This window comes from Lissotriton vulgaris, chromosome 1_1 (genome assembly GCF_964263255.1).
Source record: "Lissotriton vulgaris chromosome 1_1, aLisVul1.2, whole genome shotgun sequence".
Taxonomy (NCBI): Eukaryota; Metazoa; Chordata; class Amphibia; order Caudata; family Salamandridae; genus Lissotriton; species Lissotriton vulgaris.
In genome coordinates, this window is record NC_141685.1 from 543,640,475 (window position 1) to 543,662,133 (window position 21,659).

A 21,659-nucleotide genomic window follows, 5' to 3' on the forward strand; every position below is an offset into this window, starting at 1 on the left:
CACATCACATCCTTGTTTTGATTAAAGTTTGTTTTATTCAGTCGTTTTTCTCCACATGTAATCACACTTGTCTTGCTTAAACACGATTAAACAGTCCAAATATTCTTTAGCTTCACATAAAATAGTTGTGCCAATCCAGGCTTCGTACTACTTCACGTTAAGAACATGTAATTTATGACAACAGCTATAGTCATATTCCCAATGCATTTCGAGCCCTTTTTTTTGGCCCTTCGTCAGGGGAAGCTGTTCAGATTAAAAAAGATAAAGAAAAGCCCATGTTAGTCCTCCATACTACAACGCTACCTTGAATATTCCCCACAAATCATTTTAACATTGTAAAATTGTCAGTTTTCCTGATCTCACCCAATAAGTAATAAACTAACCCATGACCCTCAGTGTTAGTTCTATAAGCATGTATGGTTTACCGAACGCGATAACCTCCCCTGCTCCTTCCTCGATGTAAAACCTGCCCATATATTCGCGCTACTGAGTAAACACTAAACACCCCATCTGTTTTAAAAAAACGTGTACCTCACACCCTTTGTCTCTAAAAATAAATGCTTTCCTCAAATCCTTTCCCCTCACACCCCTCCTGTCCCTTCATCCAACAGTTACATTACCCAGGACTCTCAAAGAACTCCAGTCTACCTGATTCTAAACATTATCGACACGCCGTCAGTGCTGCAGCGTTCATCACGCTCTTAAACAACTCTGGGGCCGCTAGCTGCGCTATTTAAACATTTCGATTCGCGCCACTATCTTCAATTAAGTTAATCACCTCAACCGGATTGCATCTAAATGAGTCTCATGCACCCGTGCCTTTATCCAATGTCCTGGCTTTCCTTCCTGTATCCTCTCCAAAACTACACCTCCCATAATTCTCTGTCCCTTTGCAACACCATGTAAACTGTGAAAAAAATATATAAACATTCGGAAGCAAATAAACCCTAGCAAACAATTAAAATGCTGAACTCCAGTGATCATTAAATGTTAAAAAATATACATGACTGAAATTAAGACAAAACGAGCTTGCTGAATTGATGGTGAATGCATATTCATTGTGGTTCCAAGTTAGAACAGTTGCTGTTCATGTAGTTAATACGTTATAGTTTGGTGAAACAACTTTGTGTGGGCGAAATCATCAGTCTCTTGTAATCGTCCATAAATAGTGACGGTTTCCATCGTGCAAATGTTTACTTTTCATTGTTGTTAACCTGATTTCCTGCGGGTGCACACTGCTTGTGCGGCAAGCAAATCATTGACAATGTACAGGAAGGAGCAATGGCACACCTGTTTACTCAACATTTTTTCCAGTTTAGGGGAGAGAGAATCCTTTTATGCGTGCAGACTGGTTTACATGCCTCGCCTCAGTGCATGTAAATGAGATCAAATCAAAACCTTTGCAGCAGAACTCTGGTGCAAAACCAGTCGCACAGCTTCTAGAGAGCACATCACATCCTTGTTTTGATTAAAGTTTGTTTTATTCAGTCGTTTTTCTCCACATGTAATCACACTTGTCTTGCTTAAACACGATGAAACAGTCCAAATATTCTTTAGCTTCACATAAAATAGTTGTGCCAATCCAGGCTTCGTACTACTTCACGTTAAGAACATGTAATTTATGACAACAGCTATAGTCATATTCCCAATGCATTTCGAGCCCCTTTTTTAGCCCTTCATCAGGGGAAGCTGTTCAGATTAAAAAAAATAAAGAAAAGCCCATGTTAGTCCTCCATACTACAACGCTACCTTGTATATTCCCCACAAATCATTTTAACATTGTAAAATTGTCAGTTTTCCTGATCTCACCCAATAAATAATAAACTAACCCCTGACCCTCAGTGTTAGTTCTATAAGCATGCATGGTTTACCGAACGCGATAACCTCCCCTGCTCCTTCCTCGATGTAAAACCTGCCCATATATTCGCGCTACTGCGTAAACACTAAACACCCCATCTGTTTTAAAAAAACGTGTACCTCACACCCTTTGTCTCTAAAAATAAATGCTTTCCTCAAATCCTTTCACCTCACGCCCCTCCTGTCCCTTCATCCAACAGTTACATTACGGGACAGGAGGGGTGTGAGGTGAAAGGATTTGAGGAAAGCATTTATTTTTAGAGACAAAGGGTGTGAGGTACACGTTTTTTTAAAATAGATGGGGTGTTTAGTGTTTACTCAGTAGCGCAAATATATGGGCAGGTTTTACATCGAGGAAGGAGCAGGGGAGGTTATCGCGTTTGGTAAACCATGCATGCTTATAGAACTAACACTGAGGGTCAGGGGTTAGTTTATTATTTATTGGGTGAGATCAGGAAAACTGACAATTTTACAATGTTAAAATGATTTGTGGGGAATATACAAGGTAGCGTTGTAGTATGGAGGACTAACATGGGCTTTTCTTTATTTTTTTAAATCTGAACAGCTTCCCCTGATGAAGGGCTAAAAAAGGGGCTCGAAATGCATTGGGAATATGACTATAGCTGTTGTCATAAATTACATGTTCTTAACGTGAAGTAGTACGAAGCCTGGATTGGCACAACTATTTTATGTGAAGCTAAAGAATATTTGGACTGTTTCATCGTGTTTAAGCAAGACAAGTGTGATTACATGTGGAGAAAAACGACTGAATAAAACAAACTTTAATCAAAACAAGGATGTGATGTGCTCTCTAGAAGCTGTGCGACTGGTTCTGCACCAGAGTTCTGCTGCAAAGGTTTTGATTTGTTCTCTTATGGCCACCTGACCTTCCTCGCCCCAATTCTATGGGGGGCCCAGCTAAGAACTTGGGGGTTTGGTTTGGAAGCAATCTGAAATTTGAGGACCACATTGGGAAACTCACCGGCACATGCTTTGGCACCCTCAAAACCCTACGTAGGTTTTTTCCACTCCTTCCGCGAAAGGCCAAAGAGACTGTGTCACGCGCCTTAATCCTCTCCAGGCTTGACTATGCGAATGCCCTGTTTAGTGGTCTACCTGATTACCTGATTCAACGGCTGCAGGTGATCCAAAATGCGGCTGTCCGCCTTCTGTTCACTCTGCCTGGGAGGGTTAGCGTCCGCTCCCATCTTCGCAGTCTCCACTGGCTCCAGGTGGCTCACCGGATTCTGTTTAAATCACTAGTCCTCTCCTTCCGAGCTACCCATCAACTCGGTCCGATGTATCTGAGGAAACGGTTTACCTTCTATGTTCCGAATCGATGCTTCCGATCGACCAATCAATCTCTGATGGTGGTGCCTAGATTCAGGTACTCTAGACTGGGTGGCCAGTCCATTTCTGTCAGGGCCGCCATGGCCTGGAATGTGCTTCCTCTGTGTCTCAGGGCTGCCCAGTCCATTTCTGTTTTTAAAAAGGGTCTGAAAACCTATCTGTTCAATAAGCCCATTTAACTGCCCCCTTTCCTTTCTCTCCTGAGGCCCTACTCTGCTTGCCACTTCCCCCTCGCGCGCCAAGATACTAGCTTAGTAACAGAGCACGTTATAAAATCATTTATAACATAACATAACAATCCCAAATGGTGTGATAGAATGTTCCCCTCTCTCCGCACCCACGGATGCAGTACTCATGAGAGGCCCTCCCTATCGTATGTAGGACTCTTCTGGTGTAATACGTGCGGTGAATATTTTCAGCTGCACCAGTTTAAGCCTAGAGGGGATCGCTGTTTCCCGCGGCGAGGAGATTCCCTCCTGCCACTCTGAGTCATCAAAGTCGCCCACGTCCCTAGACCAACTCAACCGCAACTGAACTAACCTGTCCGGGAGATTGTTGACCAGCTTTCCATACGTGAAAGATGTTGCTCTACGGGGCATGTGTTCTGTCAGTAACCTGTCCTCAAGAACATTCCAGAGTAAATCCAAAGTATGCATCACTCAAGACCACCACAGCACCACCACAGCATCACTCTGCACCACCACAGCATCACTCTGCACCACCACAGCATCACTCTGCACCACCACAGCATCACTCGGCACCACCACAGCATCACTCGGCCAAGAATGCATCACTCGGCACCACCACAGCATCACTCAGGGCCAAGAATGCATCACTCAGCACCACCACAGCATCACTCAGCGCCACCACAGCATCACTCAGCGCCACCACAGCATCACTCAGCGCCACCACAGCATCACTCAGCGCCATTACAGCATCACTCAGCGCCATCACAGCACTTCTGTTCTTGGATTTTCGTCACAATAAAATACACTGAACATAATCTTCACAAAAGTTATTTACAAAAGTTTAAGCTATTGCCATTATAAATTACAATAACTTTTTACCTAAGTATTAATTATTTAAAAAAATTAAAACCCATTGTTATTTGTAATAGCAATACATGTAAGTCACGTAAATACAACACATATTGCATTACAAATGCTATAGGTGTCACATTTGCATTGTAAATGACAAAGCTATTAATTTCGCTATTTTCAAAACCAACACATAAATACAATACCAATAGCTCAAACCTTACTAATGCGAGACCTATTGCATTGCAAATGCTTGTTAACTTAATTTGTTTATTAATGCAAATTAATTTTGTGAGTGACGTGGCTAAATAAAGTAGTTGATTATATTGCTTATTGTTACTTCTCCATCACCAGTGTGCTCCTTTCCTTCTTCGGAAGTGTGACATAAGGTGTTAGTATACTACTTAAGGATGCAGCCTGATGGATGGATGACGTAAGTAACTCCAAACACAGAAGATGTGCAATGACTGACTGATACAGGATGTTGGAATACTGATAGTGAGGCAGAGAAGGTCTTGGACTTGTAGGCACGACTCGAATGATTTGTTCTTATTGGACCTTACTTTGAAGTGCTTTTCTGAATTTTGCATTTTATAGTGGTTAATGTGATAGGAGGCATATCTGAATTCCTTTGAAAAGGTTTACCGCTTTAAAAATCTGAATGCTTTAAATTCCTTGTTGCCTCAACTGTAAAAAAAACTCATTAATTTTTGTGTTCCCCGTGATACCGGAAACCTTTTGAGGAAGTTTCTAATGAATGATATCATTCACCGGGAACATATAATGATTCAAATTATTGAATACTAGTACTATCTCTAAATCATAAAACGTTATGAAAAACATGCATTGTGCTTTTGCTCTACAGAATAAAGAAGAAGTGATGGCAGTAAGACTACGTGAGGCTGACAGCATTGCAGCTGTGGCTGAACTCCAGCAGCACATTGCGGAACTAGAAATCCAGGTACAGAACCCACAACTTCTCTTCAACCTCATTAATTGTTAATGTGTATTTTTACTTTTTGTTTTACCTGAATCTAAGCTATCGATCCGTTATTAAATACAATGCTCAATGTGTTGTAAAGTGTTTCAGATCAATATAAATGTAAATGTAAATGTATTGGCATTTATATAGCGCACTACTTACCCGTAGGGTCCCAAGGCGCTTCGACCGCTGCGAAACCCTTCCTGGCTTCCCTGAGAGATGGTCCCTTAATGGGTATCTCCAGGGTGAGACCAGGCATCCCCGGCGGTCTGGTGGGGCCATTAGTGAAGATGAGGCAAGCTAATGCCCAGAGTTGCCGAGTGTGATCGCTGATCAGAGTGGGCACCGAGGCGAGAGAATTATCGAGCCCGCTGACCCTGGTCCACAACCCTGCCGCGCCGGGAATCGAACCCTGGTCCCGGGCCGTCCTCTGCTCTCGGGTCTGCCGCCTCTAACCAGTGATTTACAAAAGGGGGTGGTGATGAACAGAGTGTCTGAATTGAGCAGACCACTCTTACCCAGTCCAAAGATCAGGGCTTGATCCATCACCGTTATTTATCTCACTGCCCCATCCCAGCTCAGAACATGGCTATATGCAAATCAGTCTGTCCCTGGCCCAGTGCATCATGGGAACAGGGCAGACTAAACTACCAAGCCAATTCTTTACCAGAAAGGAGACAAGCTACCGGGGACCGGTTTCTGGCATTTCAGCCTCTTCGGCCCGGCTTGCTTGAATCCTGATGGAGCAGTGAGAAAGGGACTCATGTCTGAGTATACCCTGCCACACCTATAGTGGCCAAAATCGATTTACAAAAGGGGGTGGTGATGAACAGAGTGTCTGAATTGAGCAGACCACTCTTACCCAGTCCAAAGATCAGGGCTTGATCCATCACCGTTATTTATCTCATTGACTGGGTGAGAGTATTCTGTTTAATTCAGAGACTCTGTCCCTCACCACCCCTTGTTGTAAATATTTTTGTCCACCCTAAGCGTGGAAGGGTATACTCAGATGTGAGTCCCTTGCTCATTGCACCATCAGGACTCAAGCAAGCCGGGCCGAAGAGGCTGAAATGCCAGAAACCGGTCCCCGGTAGCTTGTTTCCTTCCCAGTGTAAGAATTGGCTTTTGTAGTTTGGTTTGCCCTGTTCCCATCATGCACTGGGACAGGAACAGACTAATTTGCATACAGCCAGGTTCTGAAACTGGGATGGTGCAGTGAGCTAAAAAACGGTGTTGGATCTAGCCCTGATCTCTTGACTGGGTGAGAGTATTCTGTTTAATTCAGAGACTCTGTCCCTCACCACCCCTTGTTGTAAATATTTTTGTCCACCCTAAGCGTGGAAGGGTATACTCAGATGTGAGTCCCTTGCTCATTGCACCATCAGGACTCAAGCAAGCCGGGCCGAAGAGGCTGAAATGCCAGAAACCGGTCCCCGGTAGCTTGTTTCCTTCCCAGTGTAAGAATTGGCTTTTGTAGTTTGGTTTGCCCTGTTCCCATCATGCACTGGGACAGGAACAGACTAATTTGCATACAGCCAGGTTCTGAAACTGGGATGGTGCAGTGAGCTAAAAAACGGTGTTGGATCTAGCCCTGATCTCTTGACTGGGTGAGAGTATTCTGTTTAATTCAGAGACTCTGTCCCTCACCACCCCTTGTTGTAAATATTTTTGTCCACCCTAAGCGTGGAAGGGTATACTCAGATGTGAGTCCCTTGCTCATTGCACCATCAGGACTCAAGCAAGCCGGGCCGAAGAGGCTGAAATGCCAGAAACCGGTCCCCGGTAGCTTGTTTCCTTCCCAGTGTAAGAATTGGCTTTTGTAGTTTGGTTTGCCCTGTTCCCATCATGCACTGGGACAGGAACAGACTAATTTGCATACAGCCAGGTTCTGAAACTGGGATGGTGCAGTGAGCTAAAAAACGGTGTTGGATCTAGCCCTGATCTCTTGACTGGGTGAGAGTATTCTGTTTAATTCAGAGACTCTGTCCCTCACCACCCCTTGTTGTAAATATTTTTGTCCACCCTAAGCGTGGAAGGGTATACTCAGATGTGAGTCCCTTGCTCATTGCACCATCAGGACTCAAGCAAGCCGGGCCGAAGAGGCTGAAATGCCAGAAACCGGTCCCCGGTAGCTTGTTTCCTTCCCAGTGTAAGAATTGGCTTTTGTAGTTTGGTTTGCCCTGTTCCCATCATGCACTGGGACAGGAACAGACTAATTTGCATACAGCCAGGTTCTGAAACTGGGATGGTGCAGTGAGCTAAAAAACGGTGTTGGATCTAGCCCTGATCTCTTGACTGGGTGAGAGTATTCTGTTTAATTCAGAGACTCTGTCCCTCACCACCCCTTGTTGTAAATATTTTTGTCCACCCTAAGCGTGGAAGGGTATACTCAGATGTGAGTCCCTTGCTCATTGCACCATCAGGACTCAAGCAAGCCGGGCCGAAGAGGCTGAAATGCCAGAAACCGGTCCCCGGTAGCTTGTTTCCTTCCCAGTGTAAGAATTGGCTTTTGTAGTTTGGTTTGCCCTGTTCCCATCATGCACTGGGACAGGAACAGACTAATTTGCATACAGCCAGGTTCTGAAACTGGGATGGTGCAGTGAGCTAAAAAACGGTGTTGGATCTAGCCCTGATCTCTTGACTGGGTGAGAGTATTCTGTTTAATTCAGAGACTCTGTCCCTCACCACCCCTTGTTGTAAATATTTTTGTCCACCCTAAGCGTGGAAGGGTATACTCAGATGTGAGTCCCTTGCTCATTGCACCATCAGGACTCAAGCAAGCCGGGCCGAAGAGGCTGAAATGCCAGAAACCGGTCCCCGGTAGCTTGTTTCCTTCCCAGTGTAAGAATTGGCTTTTGTAGTTTGGTTTGCCCTGTTCCCATCATGCACTGGGACAGGAACAGACTAATTTGCATACAGCCAGGTTCTGAAACTGGGATGGTGCAGTGAGCTAAAAAACGGTGTTGGATCTAGCCCTGATCTCTTGACTGGGTGAGAGTATTCTGTTTAATTCAGAGACTCTGTCCCTCACCACCCCTTGTTGTAAATATTTTTGTCCACCCTAAGCGTGGAAGGGTATACTCAGATGTGAGTCCCTTGCTCATTGCACCATCAGGACTCAAGCAAGCCGGGCCGAAGAGGCTGAAATGCCAGAAACCGGTCCCCGGTAGCTTGTTTCCTTCCCAGTGTAAGAATTGGCTTTTGTAGTTTGGTTTGCCCTGTTCCCATCATGCACTGGGACAGGAACAGACTAATTTGCATACAGCCAGGTTCTGAAACTGGGATGGTGCAGTGAGCTAAAAAACGGTGTTGGATCTAGCCCTGATCTCTTGACTGGGTGAGAGTATTCTGTTTAATTCAGAGACTCTGTCCCTCACCACCCCTTGTTGTAAATATTTTTGTCCACCCTAAGCGTGGAAGGGTATACTCAGATGTGAGTCCCTTGCTCATTGCACCATCAGGACTCAAGCAAGCCGGGCCGAAGAGGCTGAAATGCCAGAAACCGGTCCCCGGTAGCTTGTTTCCTTCCCAGTGTAAGAATTGGCTTTTGTAGTTTGGTTTGCCCTGTTCCCATCATGCACTGGGACAGGAACAGACTAATTTGCATACAGCCAGGTTCTGAAACTGGGATGGTGCAGTGAGCTAAAAAACGGTGTTGGATCTAGCCCTGATCTCTTGACTGGGTGAGAGTATTCTGTTTAATTCAGAGACTCTGTCCCTCACCACCCCTTGTTGTAAATATTTTTGTCCACCCTAAGCGTGGAAGGGTATACTCAGATGGCCGCTCCCCTCACGCTCTCTGACCACGAATTCAGCCCGCTTTCCCAGCTGTTAAAGCGTCCTCCGAACTGCTTGGTATCGTTACCCATAGAATCTTTGCTGTTAATTCATCTGTTGACATAGCGCCTAATTGTATTTTTATCACAGCATAGCGCGCGTGTAGCTTTTTTGAAGAGCGATTAATTGTATTTCATTTACATCTTATTCATTCACGTAGCGCAAGGAAACCTAGCGCTTAATTGCCTTGTTGTGACTATTTGGCGCCAGACTGCATTGATTGAAAGTTTAACGCGTGTGTCAAAAGCAAGTTTCATACCTAGCGCCTGACTGCTTTCACTGGTAACATCTTACATTGGTAACGCTTGACTGCATTAAATAGAAAGTTGACGTAATTGTGGCTGCTGCTGCCATCTGCTCTGTGAATTTCTAACGCTGCCTTACTGGGTACATTACTAGGAAATTGTAATTTAGCCGAACTCTGTTTTCACTTTCCATTCTCCATTTGGTGTCTGGTTTGTTGCGTGTTCCCTTGACCCGCCTACCCTCCCAGCTAACCCTCCCACGCTCCGCCCCCCCACTATCCATTTAAGGTTAATGACCCAACGCGCAGCGTCCACGCGCTTCGGACACGCCGAAGGTGCGCCAAAGGTAAGCCCGTCTACGCCCGTCCGCGCCTGGACCGCGCCCAGCGCCAGACCCCTTGTCCCTCGTCCCTCCCAGCCCCCCCGCATTCCCTACGATGCCGCCACCCTCCTAGCCCTTAACCCTGGTCGCGCCCCCAACTGCGTCCAAGCCGCTCCCGGACGCACCCATGGACCGTTCTCCTGCTTCTCCTGCAAATTCAGCGGCACAGACAACATCTCCGCTACGACCACAACACAGATTCCCGACCCCAACCACCTAGAATGCATCCTTCTCAACACCCGCTCGGTCCACAGGCACGCCATTGACCTTTGGAACCTACTAGACACCATCTCTCCTGACGTCGCCTTCCTAACGGAAACATGGATGAACGCTTCCTCCGCCCCTGACATCGCCATCGCTATCCCTGATGACTATAAGATCACACGCAAGGACCGCACCGACCATACAGGAGGTGGAATAGCTATCGTCCATAAGAAATCCATCCGCATCTCAACCAGCTCTGACGTCAACCTCGCCAACTCCGAACACCTTCACTTCCAGATCCACATCGACCCCAAGACAACTCTTAGAGGCACCCTCCTCTACAGACCACCAGGACCCCGCGCAAAATTCAGTGAAGACATCACGGACTTCATCACTCCACACGCGCTCCCCTCCAAAGACTACATCCTTCTGGGAGACCTCAACTTTCACCTTGAAAAGATCAACGACCGCAACACCGCCACCCTCTTGGACAACCTCGCCAACCTCGGACTTAAACAACTGGTCACTTCACCCACCCACATCGCAGGTCACACACTCGACCCCATCTTCACCTCTAGCAACCATGTCTCCTTCAGCCACACTACGAATCTCCTCTGGACTGACCACAGCTGCGTTCACTTCACCTACAACAAGCCGAAACCCACCATCCACCCCCAACCAACTCTGCAAAGAAACTGGAACAAAATCACCTTCGACCAGATCTCCTCATCGCTTCTTCTAAACCCCCCAGACCTCTCTTCTAACGCCAACGAAGCCGCCTCCAACCTCACCCTTTGGTTATCCAACACCGCCAACACCTTAGCACCACTGAAAAAACGTCATCACAAACTTGGCAACAAGAAGGCCTCATGGTTCAACGATGACCTCAAGAAATCCAAGAAACTGTGCCGCTCCCTTGAAAAAACCTGGAAAAAAGACCCATCCACCAGCAACAAGGATGCCTTCAAAAGCGCCATTCGTACTCACCACCAACTGATCCGAAAAGCCAAGAAAACAGCATTCAAGGACCGACTTGACAACAACGCCCACAACAGCAAGGAACTTTTCAACATCGTCAAGGAATTTTCCAACCCCTCGGCCAACTCCAACGACATCACCCCCTCTCAAACCCTCTGCGACTCCCTAGCCTCTTTCTTCCACAACAAGATTGCTGACATCCACAACAGCTTCGACAACCAACCCGGAAGCCAACCCACCCTACCATCTGCTGACCATCTTCCCCCCGTTAACACCCTTAACGCCTGGAACCCAATCTCCACGGAGGACACTATCCGCCTGATGAACTCCATCCACTCTGGATCCCCCACAGACCCATGCCCTCACCACATCTTCAACAAAGCAGACTCCGTCATAGCTCCGCACCTCCGAGACGTCATCAACTGCTCCTTCAACTCCGCCACCTTCCCGGAAGTCTGGAAACACGCTGAACTCACCGCCCTTCTGAAAAAACCAACAGCAGACCCCACCGAACTCAAAAACTACCGCCCCATCTCGCTTCTTCCATTCCCGGCCAAAGTCATCGAGAAAGCTGTCAACAACCAGCTCGCCGCCTTCCTCGAAGCCAACAAATCACTCGACCCCTCACAATCTGGCTTCCGAGCAAAACACAGCACTGAGACCGCCCTCATCGCAGCAACAGACGACATTCGAACTCTACTGGACAACGGAGACACAGTCGCCCTCATCCTCCTCGACCTCTCTGCAGCCTTCGACACAGTCTGCCACAGCACCCTTTTACAACGCCTCAGTAACATTGGAATCCAAGGAAAAGCACTAGAATGGATCACCTCGTTCCTCACCGGAAGAACCCAGAGAGTCCGCCTCCCACCATTCAAGTCCGAGGCCTCTGAAATCATCTGCGGCGTACCACAAGGATCCTCACTCAGCCCCACCCTCTTTAACGTATACATGAGCCCCCTTGCGGCCATCGCTCGCCAACACAATCTCAACATCATCTCCTACGCGGATGACACTCAACTGATCCTTTCTCTCACCAGGGACCCCAGCATCGCCAAAACTAACCTACACGAAGGAATGAAAGAAGTCGCAGAATGGATGAAACAAAGCCGTCTGAAACTGAACTCAGACAAAACAGAAGTCCTCATCTTAGGTACATCCCCCTCTGCTTGGGACGACTCCTGGTGGCCGGAAGCCCTCGGAAAAGCACCCATCCCGACAGACCACGCACGGAACCTAGGCGTCATCCTGGATTCTTCACTCTCAATGAACAGACAAGTCAGCGCCGTATCCTCTTCCTGCTTTAACATTCTTCGCATGCTCAGAAAAACATTCCGCTGGATCCCCTCCGAAACAAGGAAAACAGTCACCCATGCTCTGGTCACGAGCCGACTGGACTACGGAAACACCCTCTACGCAGGCACCACCACTAAACTCCAGAAGAAACTCCAACGAATCCAAAACGCCTCAGCCAGGCTCATATTGGACATCCCACGCAACGAACACATCTCTGGTCACCTTAGAGACCTCCACTGGCTACCCGTCAATAAGAGGATCACTTTCCGACTGCTTACCCACGCACACAAGTCACTCTACGACATCGGACCAGATTGCCTCAACTCTCGACTGTCCTTCTACACCCCCTCCCGCCAACTTCGCTCCTCCAGCCAAGCCTTCGCCACTGTACCTCGCATCAACAAGACCACCATGGGAGGCAGATCCTTTTCATACCTGGCTGCCAAAACATGGAACTCACTCCCCGCTTACCTTCGCCTCACCCAGAATCACCTAGCGTTCAGAAAGCAGCTTAAAACGTGGATATTTGACAAATAATCCTCCTCCCCTTTCCTTAGCGCCTTGAAACCCTCTGGGTATGTAGCGCGCTATACAAATCTTATGACTTATGACTTATTGCACCATCAGGACTCAAGCAAGCCGGGCCGAAGAGGCTGAAATGCCAGAAACCGGTCCCCGGTAGCTTGTTTCCTTCCCAGTGTAAGAATTGGCTTTTGTAGTTTGGTTTGCCCTGTTCCCATCATGCACTGGGACAGGAACAGACTAATTTGCATACAGCCAGGTTCTGAAACTGGGATGGTGCAGTGAGCTAAAAAACGGTGTTGGATCTAGCCCTGATCTCTTGACTGGGTGAGAGTATTCTGTTTAATTCAGAGACTCTGTCCCTCACCACCCCTTGTTGTAAATATTTTTGTCCACCCTAAGCGTGGAAGGGTATACTCAGATGTGAGTCCCTTGCTCATTGCACCATCAGGACTCAAGCAAGCCGGGCCGAAGAGGCTGAAATGCCAGAAACCGGTCCCCGGTAGCTTGTTTCCTTCCCAGTGTAAGAATTGGCTTTTGTAGTTTGGTTTGCCCTGTTCCCATCATGCACTGGGACAGGAACAGACTAATTTGCATACAGCCAGGTTCTGAAACTGGGATGGTGCAGTGAGCTAAAAAACGGTGTTGGATCTAGCCCTGATCTCTTGACTGGGTGAGAGTATTCTGTTTAATTCAGAGACTCTGTCCCTCACCACCCCTTGTTGTAAATATTTTTGTCCACCCTAAGCGTGGAAGGGTATACTCAGATGTGAGTCCCTTGCTCATTGCACCATCAGGACTCAAGCAAGCCGGGCCGAAGAGGCTGAAATGCCAGAAACCGGTCCCCGGTAGCTTGTTTCCTTCCCAGTGTAAGAATTGGCTTTTGTAGTTTGGTTTGCCCTGTTCCCATCATGCACTGGGACAGGAACAGACTAATTTGCATACAGCCAGGTTCTGAAACTGGGATGGTGCAGTGAGCTAAAAAACGGTGTTGGATCTAGCCCTGATCTCTTGACTGGGTGAGAGTATTCTGTTTAATTCAGAGACTCTGTCCCTCACCACCCCTTGTTGTAAATATTTTTGTCCACCCTAAGCGTGGAAGGGTATACTCAGATGTGAGTCCCTTGCTCATTGCACCATCAGGACTCAAGCAAGCCGGGCCGAAGAGGCTGAAATGCCAGAAACCGGTCCCCGGTAGCTTGTTTCCTTCCCAGTGTAAGAATTGGCTTTTGTAGTTTGGTTTGCCCTGTTCCCATCATGCACTGGGACAGGAACAGACTAATTTGCATACAGCCAGGTTCTGAAACTGGGATGGTGCAGTGAGCTAAAAAACGGTGTTGGATCTAGCCCTGATCTCTTGACTGGGTGAGAGTATTCTGTTTAATTCAGAGACTCTGTCCCTCACCACCCCTTGTTGTAAATATTTTTGTCCACCCTAAGCGTGGAAGGGTATACTCAGATGTGAGTCCCTTGCTCATTGCACCATCAGGACTCAAGCAAGCCGGGCCGAAGAGGCTGAAATGCCAGAAACCGGTCCCCGGTAGCTTGTTTCCTTCCCAGTGTAAGAATTGGCTTTTGTAGTTTGGTTTGCCCTGTTCCCATCATGCACTGGGACAGGAACAGACTAATTTGCATACAGCCAGGTTCTGAAACTGGGATGGTGCAGTGAGCTAAAAAACGGTGTTGGATCTAGCCCTGATCTCTTGACTGGGTGAGAGTATTCTGTTTAATTCAGAGACTCTGTCCCTCACCACCCCTTGTTGTAAATATTTTTGTCCACCCTAAGCGTGGAAGGGTATACTCAGATGTGAGTCCCTTGCTCATTGCACCATCAGGACTCAAGCAAGCCGGGCCGAAGAGGCTGAAATGCCAGAAACCGGTCCCCGGTAGCTTGTTTCCTTCCCAGTGTAAGAATTGGCTTTTGTAGTTTGGTTTGCCCTGTTCCCATCATGCACTGGGACAGGAACAGACTAATTTGCATACAGCCAGGTTCTGAAACTGGGATGGTGCAGTGAGCTAAAAAACGGTGTTGGATCTAGCCCTGATCTCTTGACTGGGTGAGAGTATTCTGTTTAATTCAGAGACTCTGTCCCTCACCACCCCTTGTTGTAAATATTTTTGTCCACCCTAAGCGTGGAAGGGTATACTCAGATGTGAGTCCCTTGCTCATTGCACCATCAGGACTCAAGCAAGCCGGGCCGAAGAGGCTGAAATGCCAGAAACCGGTCCCCGGTAGCTTGTTTCCTTCCCAGTGTAAGAATTGGCTTTTGTAGTTTGGTTTGCCCTGTTCCCATCATGCACTGGGACAGGAACAGACTAATTTGCATACAGCCAGGTTCTGAAACTGGGATGGTGCAGTGAGCTAAAAAACGGTGTTGGATCTAGCCCTGATCTCTTGACTGGGTGAGAGTATTCTGTTTAATTCAGAGACTCTGTCCCTCACCACCCCTTGTTGTAAATATTTTTGTCCACCCTAAGCGTGGAAGGGTATACTCAGATGTGAGTCCCTTGCTCATTGCACCATCAGGACTCAAGCAAGCCGGGCCGAAGAGGCTGAAATGCCAGAAACCGGTCCCCGGTAGCTTGTTTCCTTCCCAGTGTAAGAATTGGCTTTTGTAGTTTGGTTTGCCCTGTTCCCATCATGCACTGGGACAGGAACAGACTAATTTGCATACAGCCAGGTTCTGAAACTGGGATGGTGCAGTGAGCTAAAAAACGGTGTTGGATCTAGCCCTGATCTCTTGACTGGGTGAGAGTATTCTGTTTAATTCAGAGACTCTGTCCCTCACCACCCCTTGTTGTAAATATTTTTGTCCACCCTAAGCGTGGAAGGGTATACTCAGATGTGAGTCCCTTGCTCATTGCACCATCAGGACTCAAGCAAGCCGGGCCGAAGAGGCTGAAATGCCAGAAACCGGTCCCCGGTAGCTTGTTTCCTTCCCAGTGTAAGAATTGGCTTTTGTAGTTTGGTTTGCCCTGTTCCCATCATGCACTGGGACAGGAACAGACTAATTTGCATACAGCCAGGTTCTGAAACTGGGATGGTGCAGTGAGCTAAAAAACGGTGTTGGATCTAGCCCTGATCTCTTGACTGGGTGAGAGTATTCTGTTTAATTCAGAGACTCTGTCCCTCACCACCCCTTGTTGTAAATATTTTTGTCCACCCTAAGCGTGGAAGGGTATACTCAGATGTGAGTCCCTTGCTCATTGCACCATCAGGACTCAAGCAAGCCGGGCCGAAGAGGCTGAAATGCCAGAAACCGGTCCCCGGTAGCTTGTTTCCTTCCCAGTGTAAGAATTGGCTTTTGTAGTTTGGTTTGCCCTGTTCCCATCATGCACTGGGACAGGAACAGACTAATTTGCATACAGCCAGGTTCTGAAACTGGGATGGTGCAGTGAGCTAAAAAACGGTGTTGGATCTAGCCCTGATCTCTTGACTGGGTGAGAGTATTCTGTTTAATTCAGAGACTCTGTCCCTCACCACCCCTTGTTGTAAATGCCTCTAACCAGTGAGCCACACTACTTCACCATATATACTACTTTCTTTGTTTTGCCATTTATTTACTTGGACCTCTTTAGGCCTAGCGTTAGCTAAGACCTTTTGATTTTTCTTACATTTTATCTAGAATATACTTACTTATAGGAGCTTTCAGATTTCGCTTTTCATCCATTCGTCTGTTATTCAGTCATTCACACTTTTCTTCTGTCCACTAAAGCATACAGCAAAGTTAGCTATTGGCTACCTTCACTGTGCGTGATGCCCTTTCACAAGGAACACATCCACAAACAAAATAGTTCTCTTCAATTCCAGGGATTATTATGGCGAGGTGTGCTTTTTGAGACGAAAGACGACTTTTGCTTTACCCCAGTATTTTTTAAATGAAATTGACAGGAGCTTGGCAGCATCCCAGTCAAAAAAGTGTTGCGAAAACCCTGACAAATCAAGCGTTGATAAAGTCAAAAGGCTGTCAGCCACCTGCAGAGATATTGGCTTTGCCAGTGCGTGTCTAGTATTATGATTATCAGGCACAATTGGCTATCTAGAAAGCTATGTATTATTATTTGTGTCCATACAAATGGTGTTGCTGGAGTTATGTGTATTTGATTAATTTCCCAGAAAACAGGTGAAATATCTGGATAGAGACAATGTAGATTACAACTAAGTCTTGTCTTAATAAAATAACCCTTTGAGTCTTTCTCTCCTTTATGGCAAGTATAGAATGTGGCATGATTAATTCTTGTCTGATATATGCCACCTGGAGCTGGGTATCTTGCGCTTCTCAGAATAATTTAAATGTACATCAGGCCACAATATGAATAACAACATTGTGCTGTTGGCGTGCATTGCACGCGGTCTGCAATTAGTAAGGCACAGCCGACTGTCTGAGATGATAACACAGGATTGCAGAGTTTCCATCACAGAGTAAAGTCTGTCTTGTTACAATTATATGTATCAAATATTGTCCATCTTTGGTTGGGTGATGGGACCATGTACAATGAACTGCCAGTGTGTTATTTAGATGCCTTAGAAGTCTGTCTTTATCTTATTCCCCAAATGCTCTTTGTTTTTTCTATTTGTATATATTGATATCTTTACTGTATATAAATAATTATGTTTGTGTTTGTTTTGGGGAGGGCATCATCGCCAAATATTGAGGTTTGGCTTAATTTTTCAATGATCTAAAGGAAGTGGTTGGTATCTTAAACAAATGGTGGAAGTTCTTTGGTAATGGGCTGGAGGTTCGTTTCAACGAATAAAGATATTTCCTTAATGAACTGTACTGCTACCTGAGATGATGACAGAAGGTGCAGTAGTTGCAGCAACGGCCTTAAAAAAACACATCTGATATGTTTCAATGAGGAAACTGGTAAAGAATATCTACAGAAACTGGTCCAAATGTGTGGCTGTCCTTTGTGTGCCCTACTCCAAAAATTACAAATCTTTACAGTTACCCAGGGAAGCACTCCAAGATAATTTCAACTGCAGAAACAAAGTAAGATGAGACCATTTGTGGTATGTTATCATCCATCAACAACTCAGTACATAAGCCTAAATTTACAAACATTTCTTGTATTCGCCAACTATGAAAAACTACAGAATGAGATGACAAAGCCCCCAGTTATTACTCGTCGCAGAGCTCAAGCTTTCCAAGCACATTTTGTGACAGCATAAATCAAAAAAATGCATTAGTTCTCTGGTGTGATTGTTAAAGGTGCATCATGTGGAGGCCTGGGCAAAATTTAAATTATCATAATTTATGTAATTTTGTCGATTTTGAGTTTTACTTCTGGCATGAAAATCCCCAAATGTTGCAATTAGTTAATAATGTGCCCGTTTGTGGCAAAATTATACTGCAGGAGCACGGGAAAACAGAACTAACCAGAGAACTATTGGCTGTTGTTTGCGGCATTTGTGTTTTTTCTCGTGCTATTTTCGTAGCACGACGTGTGTCCTCGTGTCAACTATGCAAAAGCAAAGTACTCAGAGTTCGCACCCCACTAATCCTGTGACTGATTACCTTTACAAATTTCATCCCTTACAAAATCTGTATAGGAAGAACTTGTGGCATAAGACGTTGTTTTACATGCTGTTCAACGAGTGTCATTTATGTGATACCCTACCAACGACAAGCCTATAAGAAGCAATGGTTGGCCAAACTCTAAATGAGATCTGTACATGCTCCAGGAGTCAGAAATCAGCTACTCTTAAAAAGGAACCAGACCAGTCTGTAACCAATCTGTAACCACACTGACGATGTGCTGTTAAACAGGAAGTTTTAGTCTGTGGAATATGTTTTCAGGGCAAGACTACCGGATGTTATAGAAAACTTCTGGATTTACTGTCTGAAATGATTGCACCAGATGGGCTGAATATCAATGGCAATGCCACCTGAAAACAACATCTTTCACTATATCTCAGGACTGCAGGTATAATGTTCTACAGTTTGAATCATCACTGATGATCAACACACTCTGCCTCTTGTTCAATTACTAGTCTATTCATGAAACATGAACATTTTAACCACAGAAAGTGCCAGTTGTTAGGTCTGCCGTGCTAACAGAACTTTGATATGAATAGCCAGAAAATGTTGGAGAAAACGAAGCCTGTTTTATCGGATGTATTGTATCCTTAACTAAGTAATTAAATACTTTTCTATTGTTTTTAACAGTTAACCAAACCCTTCAGTTCGTTTTCAGTTAAACGTTCCTTGTTTGAAAAAAACATGGTTTTCATGTTGTTAACCTAAAAATATGTGTAATAAAAAACATACATAATGGTTAACGTGAAGTATGAAATGGAGACCTTTCAAGTTATGCATCCTATTGGAAGAAGTTTGTAGCATGATAACCTTGCTTCAGAAGCAGCACCATCCACAAGTGGTTTCTTTCGTCATGAGACAGCATCTGGGATTTGTCTCCAGTTGCCGCAATGTCAGAAAGCACGTTGTCAGTTGTCCCTTATTTGCTGATGTGGTCCCCCTGCATACTCTTGATGTACCTCGGGTCAATTATGAAGTGCATACTCTCCACGTATGCTACTATGCCCATGTCACTGGCATCCACCTCTCCACCAGCAGAGCTTCAAACATCATTCTTGAGAGGAAGCCTCAGTGGTATCGAAAGGCTTCCTAAACCACTGACATGAGGAAGGGGGATCCCTGGTCAGGCACAGGAGACAAAGAAAGTCTCGAATGAGCTTGAGCAGTAGAATGCACCAGTGAGATAGGAGTGTAGCGATCTGGAGGAGGAGGAGTTAGGTTAGGATGTCATTATTATGCTAGGAATATTTTTAAGTAACTCTTAAAGTGCCTGGCAACAGCACATCCGTGGCTCCACAAGTACCCCCACCATTTGCTTATGCCAGGCATGAAGTCTGGGGTTTCATGCCTCAATCTAGAACTCCACCTAGCAGCATTACGCATGAGCATCTATTTGGGCTGCATGGGGTCCTGACGCCTCCCCGATTAGGTCTTTGAGCTAAGCTCACTCCGGCCGAAAGTAGAGCTACCTTTGGCAACAACTTGGTCCCCCGCGCCCTACCTCCAATCCTGCTGCAAGCACAATCATTTCTTCCTGTCATGTGGGAAAGCCATTTAGTAGAGGAATTATGTTTCTGTTCAGTATGAGACAGATGAAATCTTATACCTGTAAGAAAGGAAGTTTGTGCTGCTACTGTATCTGTCCTGTAGCTGGTGTATTTGAAGAAAGCTTTGATTGGAGCTACCTTTCTTGGTATGTATGTGAATTGTGCCCTGCTGCTGCCTTTGCTGTCCTGTTGCAGCTGTCCTGTGCTTTAATGTGTGTGTGAATGTTTGACTTGTGTTTAACCAATCAAGTGTGGTTACTGTAAGCGTAGCTATTACTATAAAAAACACAACTCATCTCGAAAAAAGTTAATAGCTACCAATCATCGATTTCAAATGTAAGTTTCAAATATAGAAATTACAAAATACGAACCCAGCAAATCAAATGACAATATGTATGCCATGGCAGTGTATAAAAATAAATGTGGCCCAATAACTAGTGTAATTTTGAGAAATGGTACTAATGTAAGCGTGTTTACACAAGTGTAATTCTACAGAACAAAGGACAAATTCCCGTATATTACCACAGTACAAAGAAACTGAAGTGAGAAAAAGTGATTACTTCATCTCAGATTGCATGTAAAAATAACATGACACAGGAAACAAACTCTCCTTATAGTCACAAAGGCTCTATAGTGTGGTTTCACCTTACTGCACAAATGTAAACCCTTGTACACTACTTTTGTTTAAATAGCTTTTGTTAAAATAAATGCTTATGAAAAAGGCCATGGCAAAAAAACATAAATGCAAATGTATAATCTGTCAGCTTGATGGATACTTCTAACCGCAAATTCCTCACCTTATGAATATTTCCCAGACATGAGACTTTAGCCAGAAACTTCAAAGTAGCACTCCTGAGTGCTGGTAGGTGGCGTTGTGCATCTCCTTGCCAACAGCATTCCACTCCACAAGTGACCAGCAGAGCTGCATATAAGCGCCACGTATTCACGCTGACCTTCCATTCCTTCCTTGCCTTCAGACGTGGATCTTTCTTTTGACTAGTCTTTCCCACATTTTTCACAGTTTGAAGACCATCTAGGATAGTGAGATGAAATCTTAGGTCTCCATACACCAAAAGACTCCATGTCTTAATCGGTCACGGTTGAAAGGAAGGGCTCGTTCCCAAAGTTGTTTCTGCAGTAGATTTTCATTGCTATCTAATAAACAAAAAAAGTCTAAGTGGTACTCTTCCTCTTCCTGTCTCTTTTGAACTCCAAAGAAAGTGCGAGGACCTCAACGTGACTCTCGGTCTCGTGCTCAATTCCCATCTGAGCAGATTCTGAACTTGGGCCTGATGCACCCTGTGTTTTCGGGTACGTCGGCAAATCGGCAAAGTCACAGCAATTTAAGGCCTTTGTCGAGGCCTTACTGACTACACTTTACTGGTTCCCTTTGGCGCTCCTTTGAGCCTCAAGGATCGTGAGGGCCTCCAGTTAAACTTGGGTTGGCAGGTCTGCCCTCTGCACCATCTGTGCTCTCTGAACCCTCTTCAGGTTCTGCAGAGCTCTGATGCCAATTTTGGTACTGACTGCATTCCCTGTGCCAGTTCCTTTGGCTTCAACACTGATTCTAATGTTACTGGCGTTGGAGGGGGAGGTTCAATCAATCTGCTGGCTGACTCCAAAATTAACTCATCCTGACCTCAACCGAGGACATGTCTGGATCCTCCTGAGGTGCAGCCATCCGACAACCCCTCTGATTCAGATACCTCGTAGCACAGCTCAGATGTTAAACAATATCTTTGGCACATACTCATTTAATGACAATTTTGATGACAGGATGACTATCACCCAATATACTTAAAACAGTTGGTGTGAGGAGTTACAGGATGCTGTTGGCCTAGACACCTTAACATACACTGGCATGGCTCCTCCCCTGCCATGG

At 45.7% G+C, this 21,659-nt stretch overlaps 1 protein-coding gene across 5 annotated transcripts in view; it reads left to right on the plus strand.

Annotated features, from left to right (window-relative positions):
- Window positions 1-21,659, plus strand: part of EVI5 (ecotropic viral integration site 5) — a 1,064,947-nt gene that overhangs the window by 713,557 nt on the left and 329,731 nt on the right. For all 5 annotated transcript variants that reach the window (XM_086953930.1, XM_086953933.1, XM_086953929.1 and 2 more), the window contains one exon: window positions 5,110-5,205. In XM_086953930.1, coding sequence (XP_086810056.1) covers window positions 5,110-5,205 — 96 coding nt within the window. The remainder of the gene's footprint in view (window positions 1-5,109; window positions 5,206-21,659) is intronic.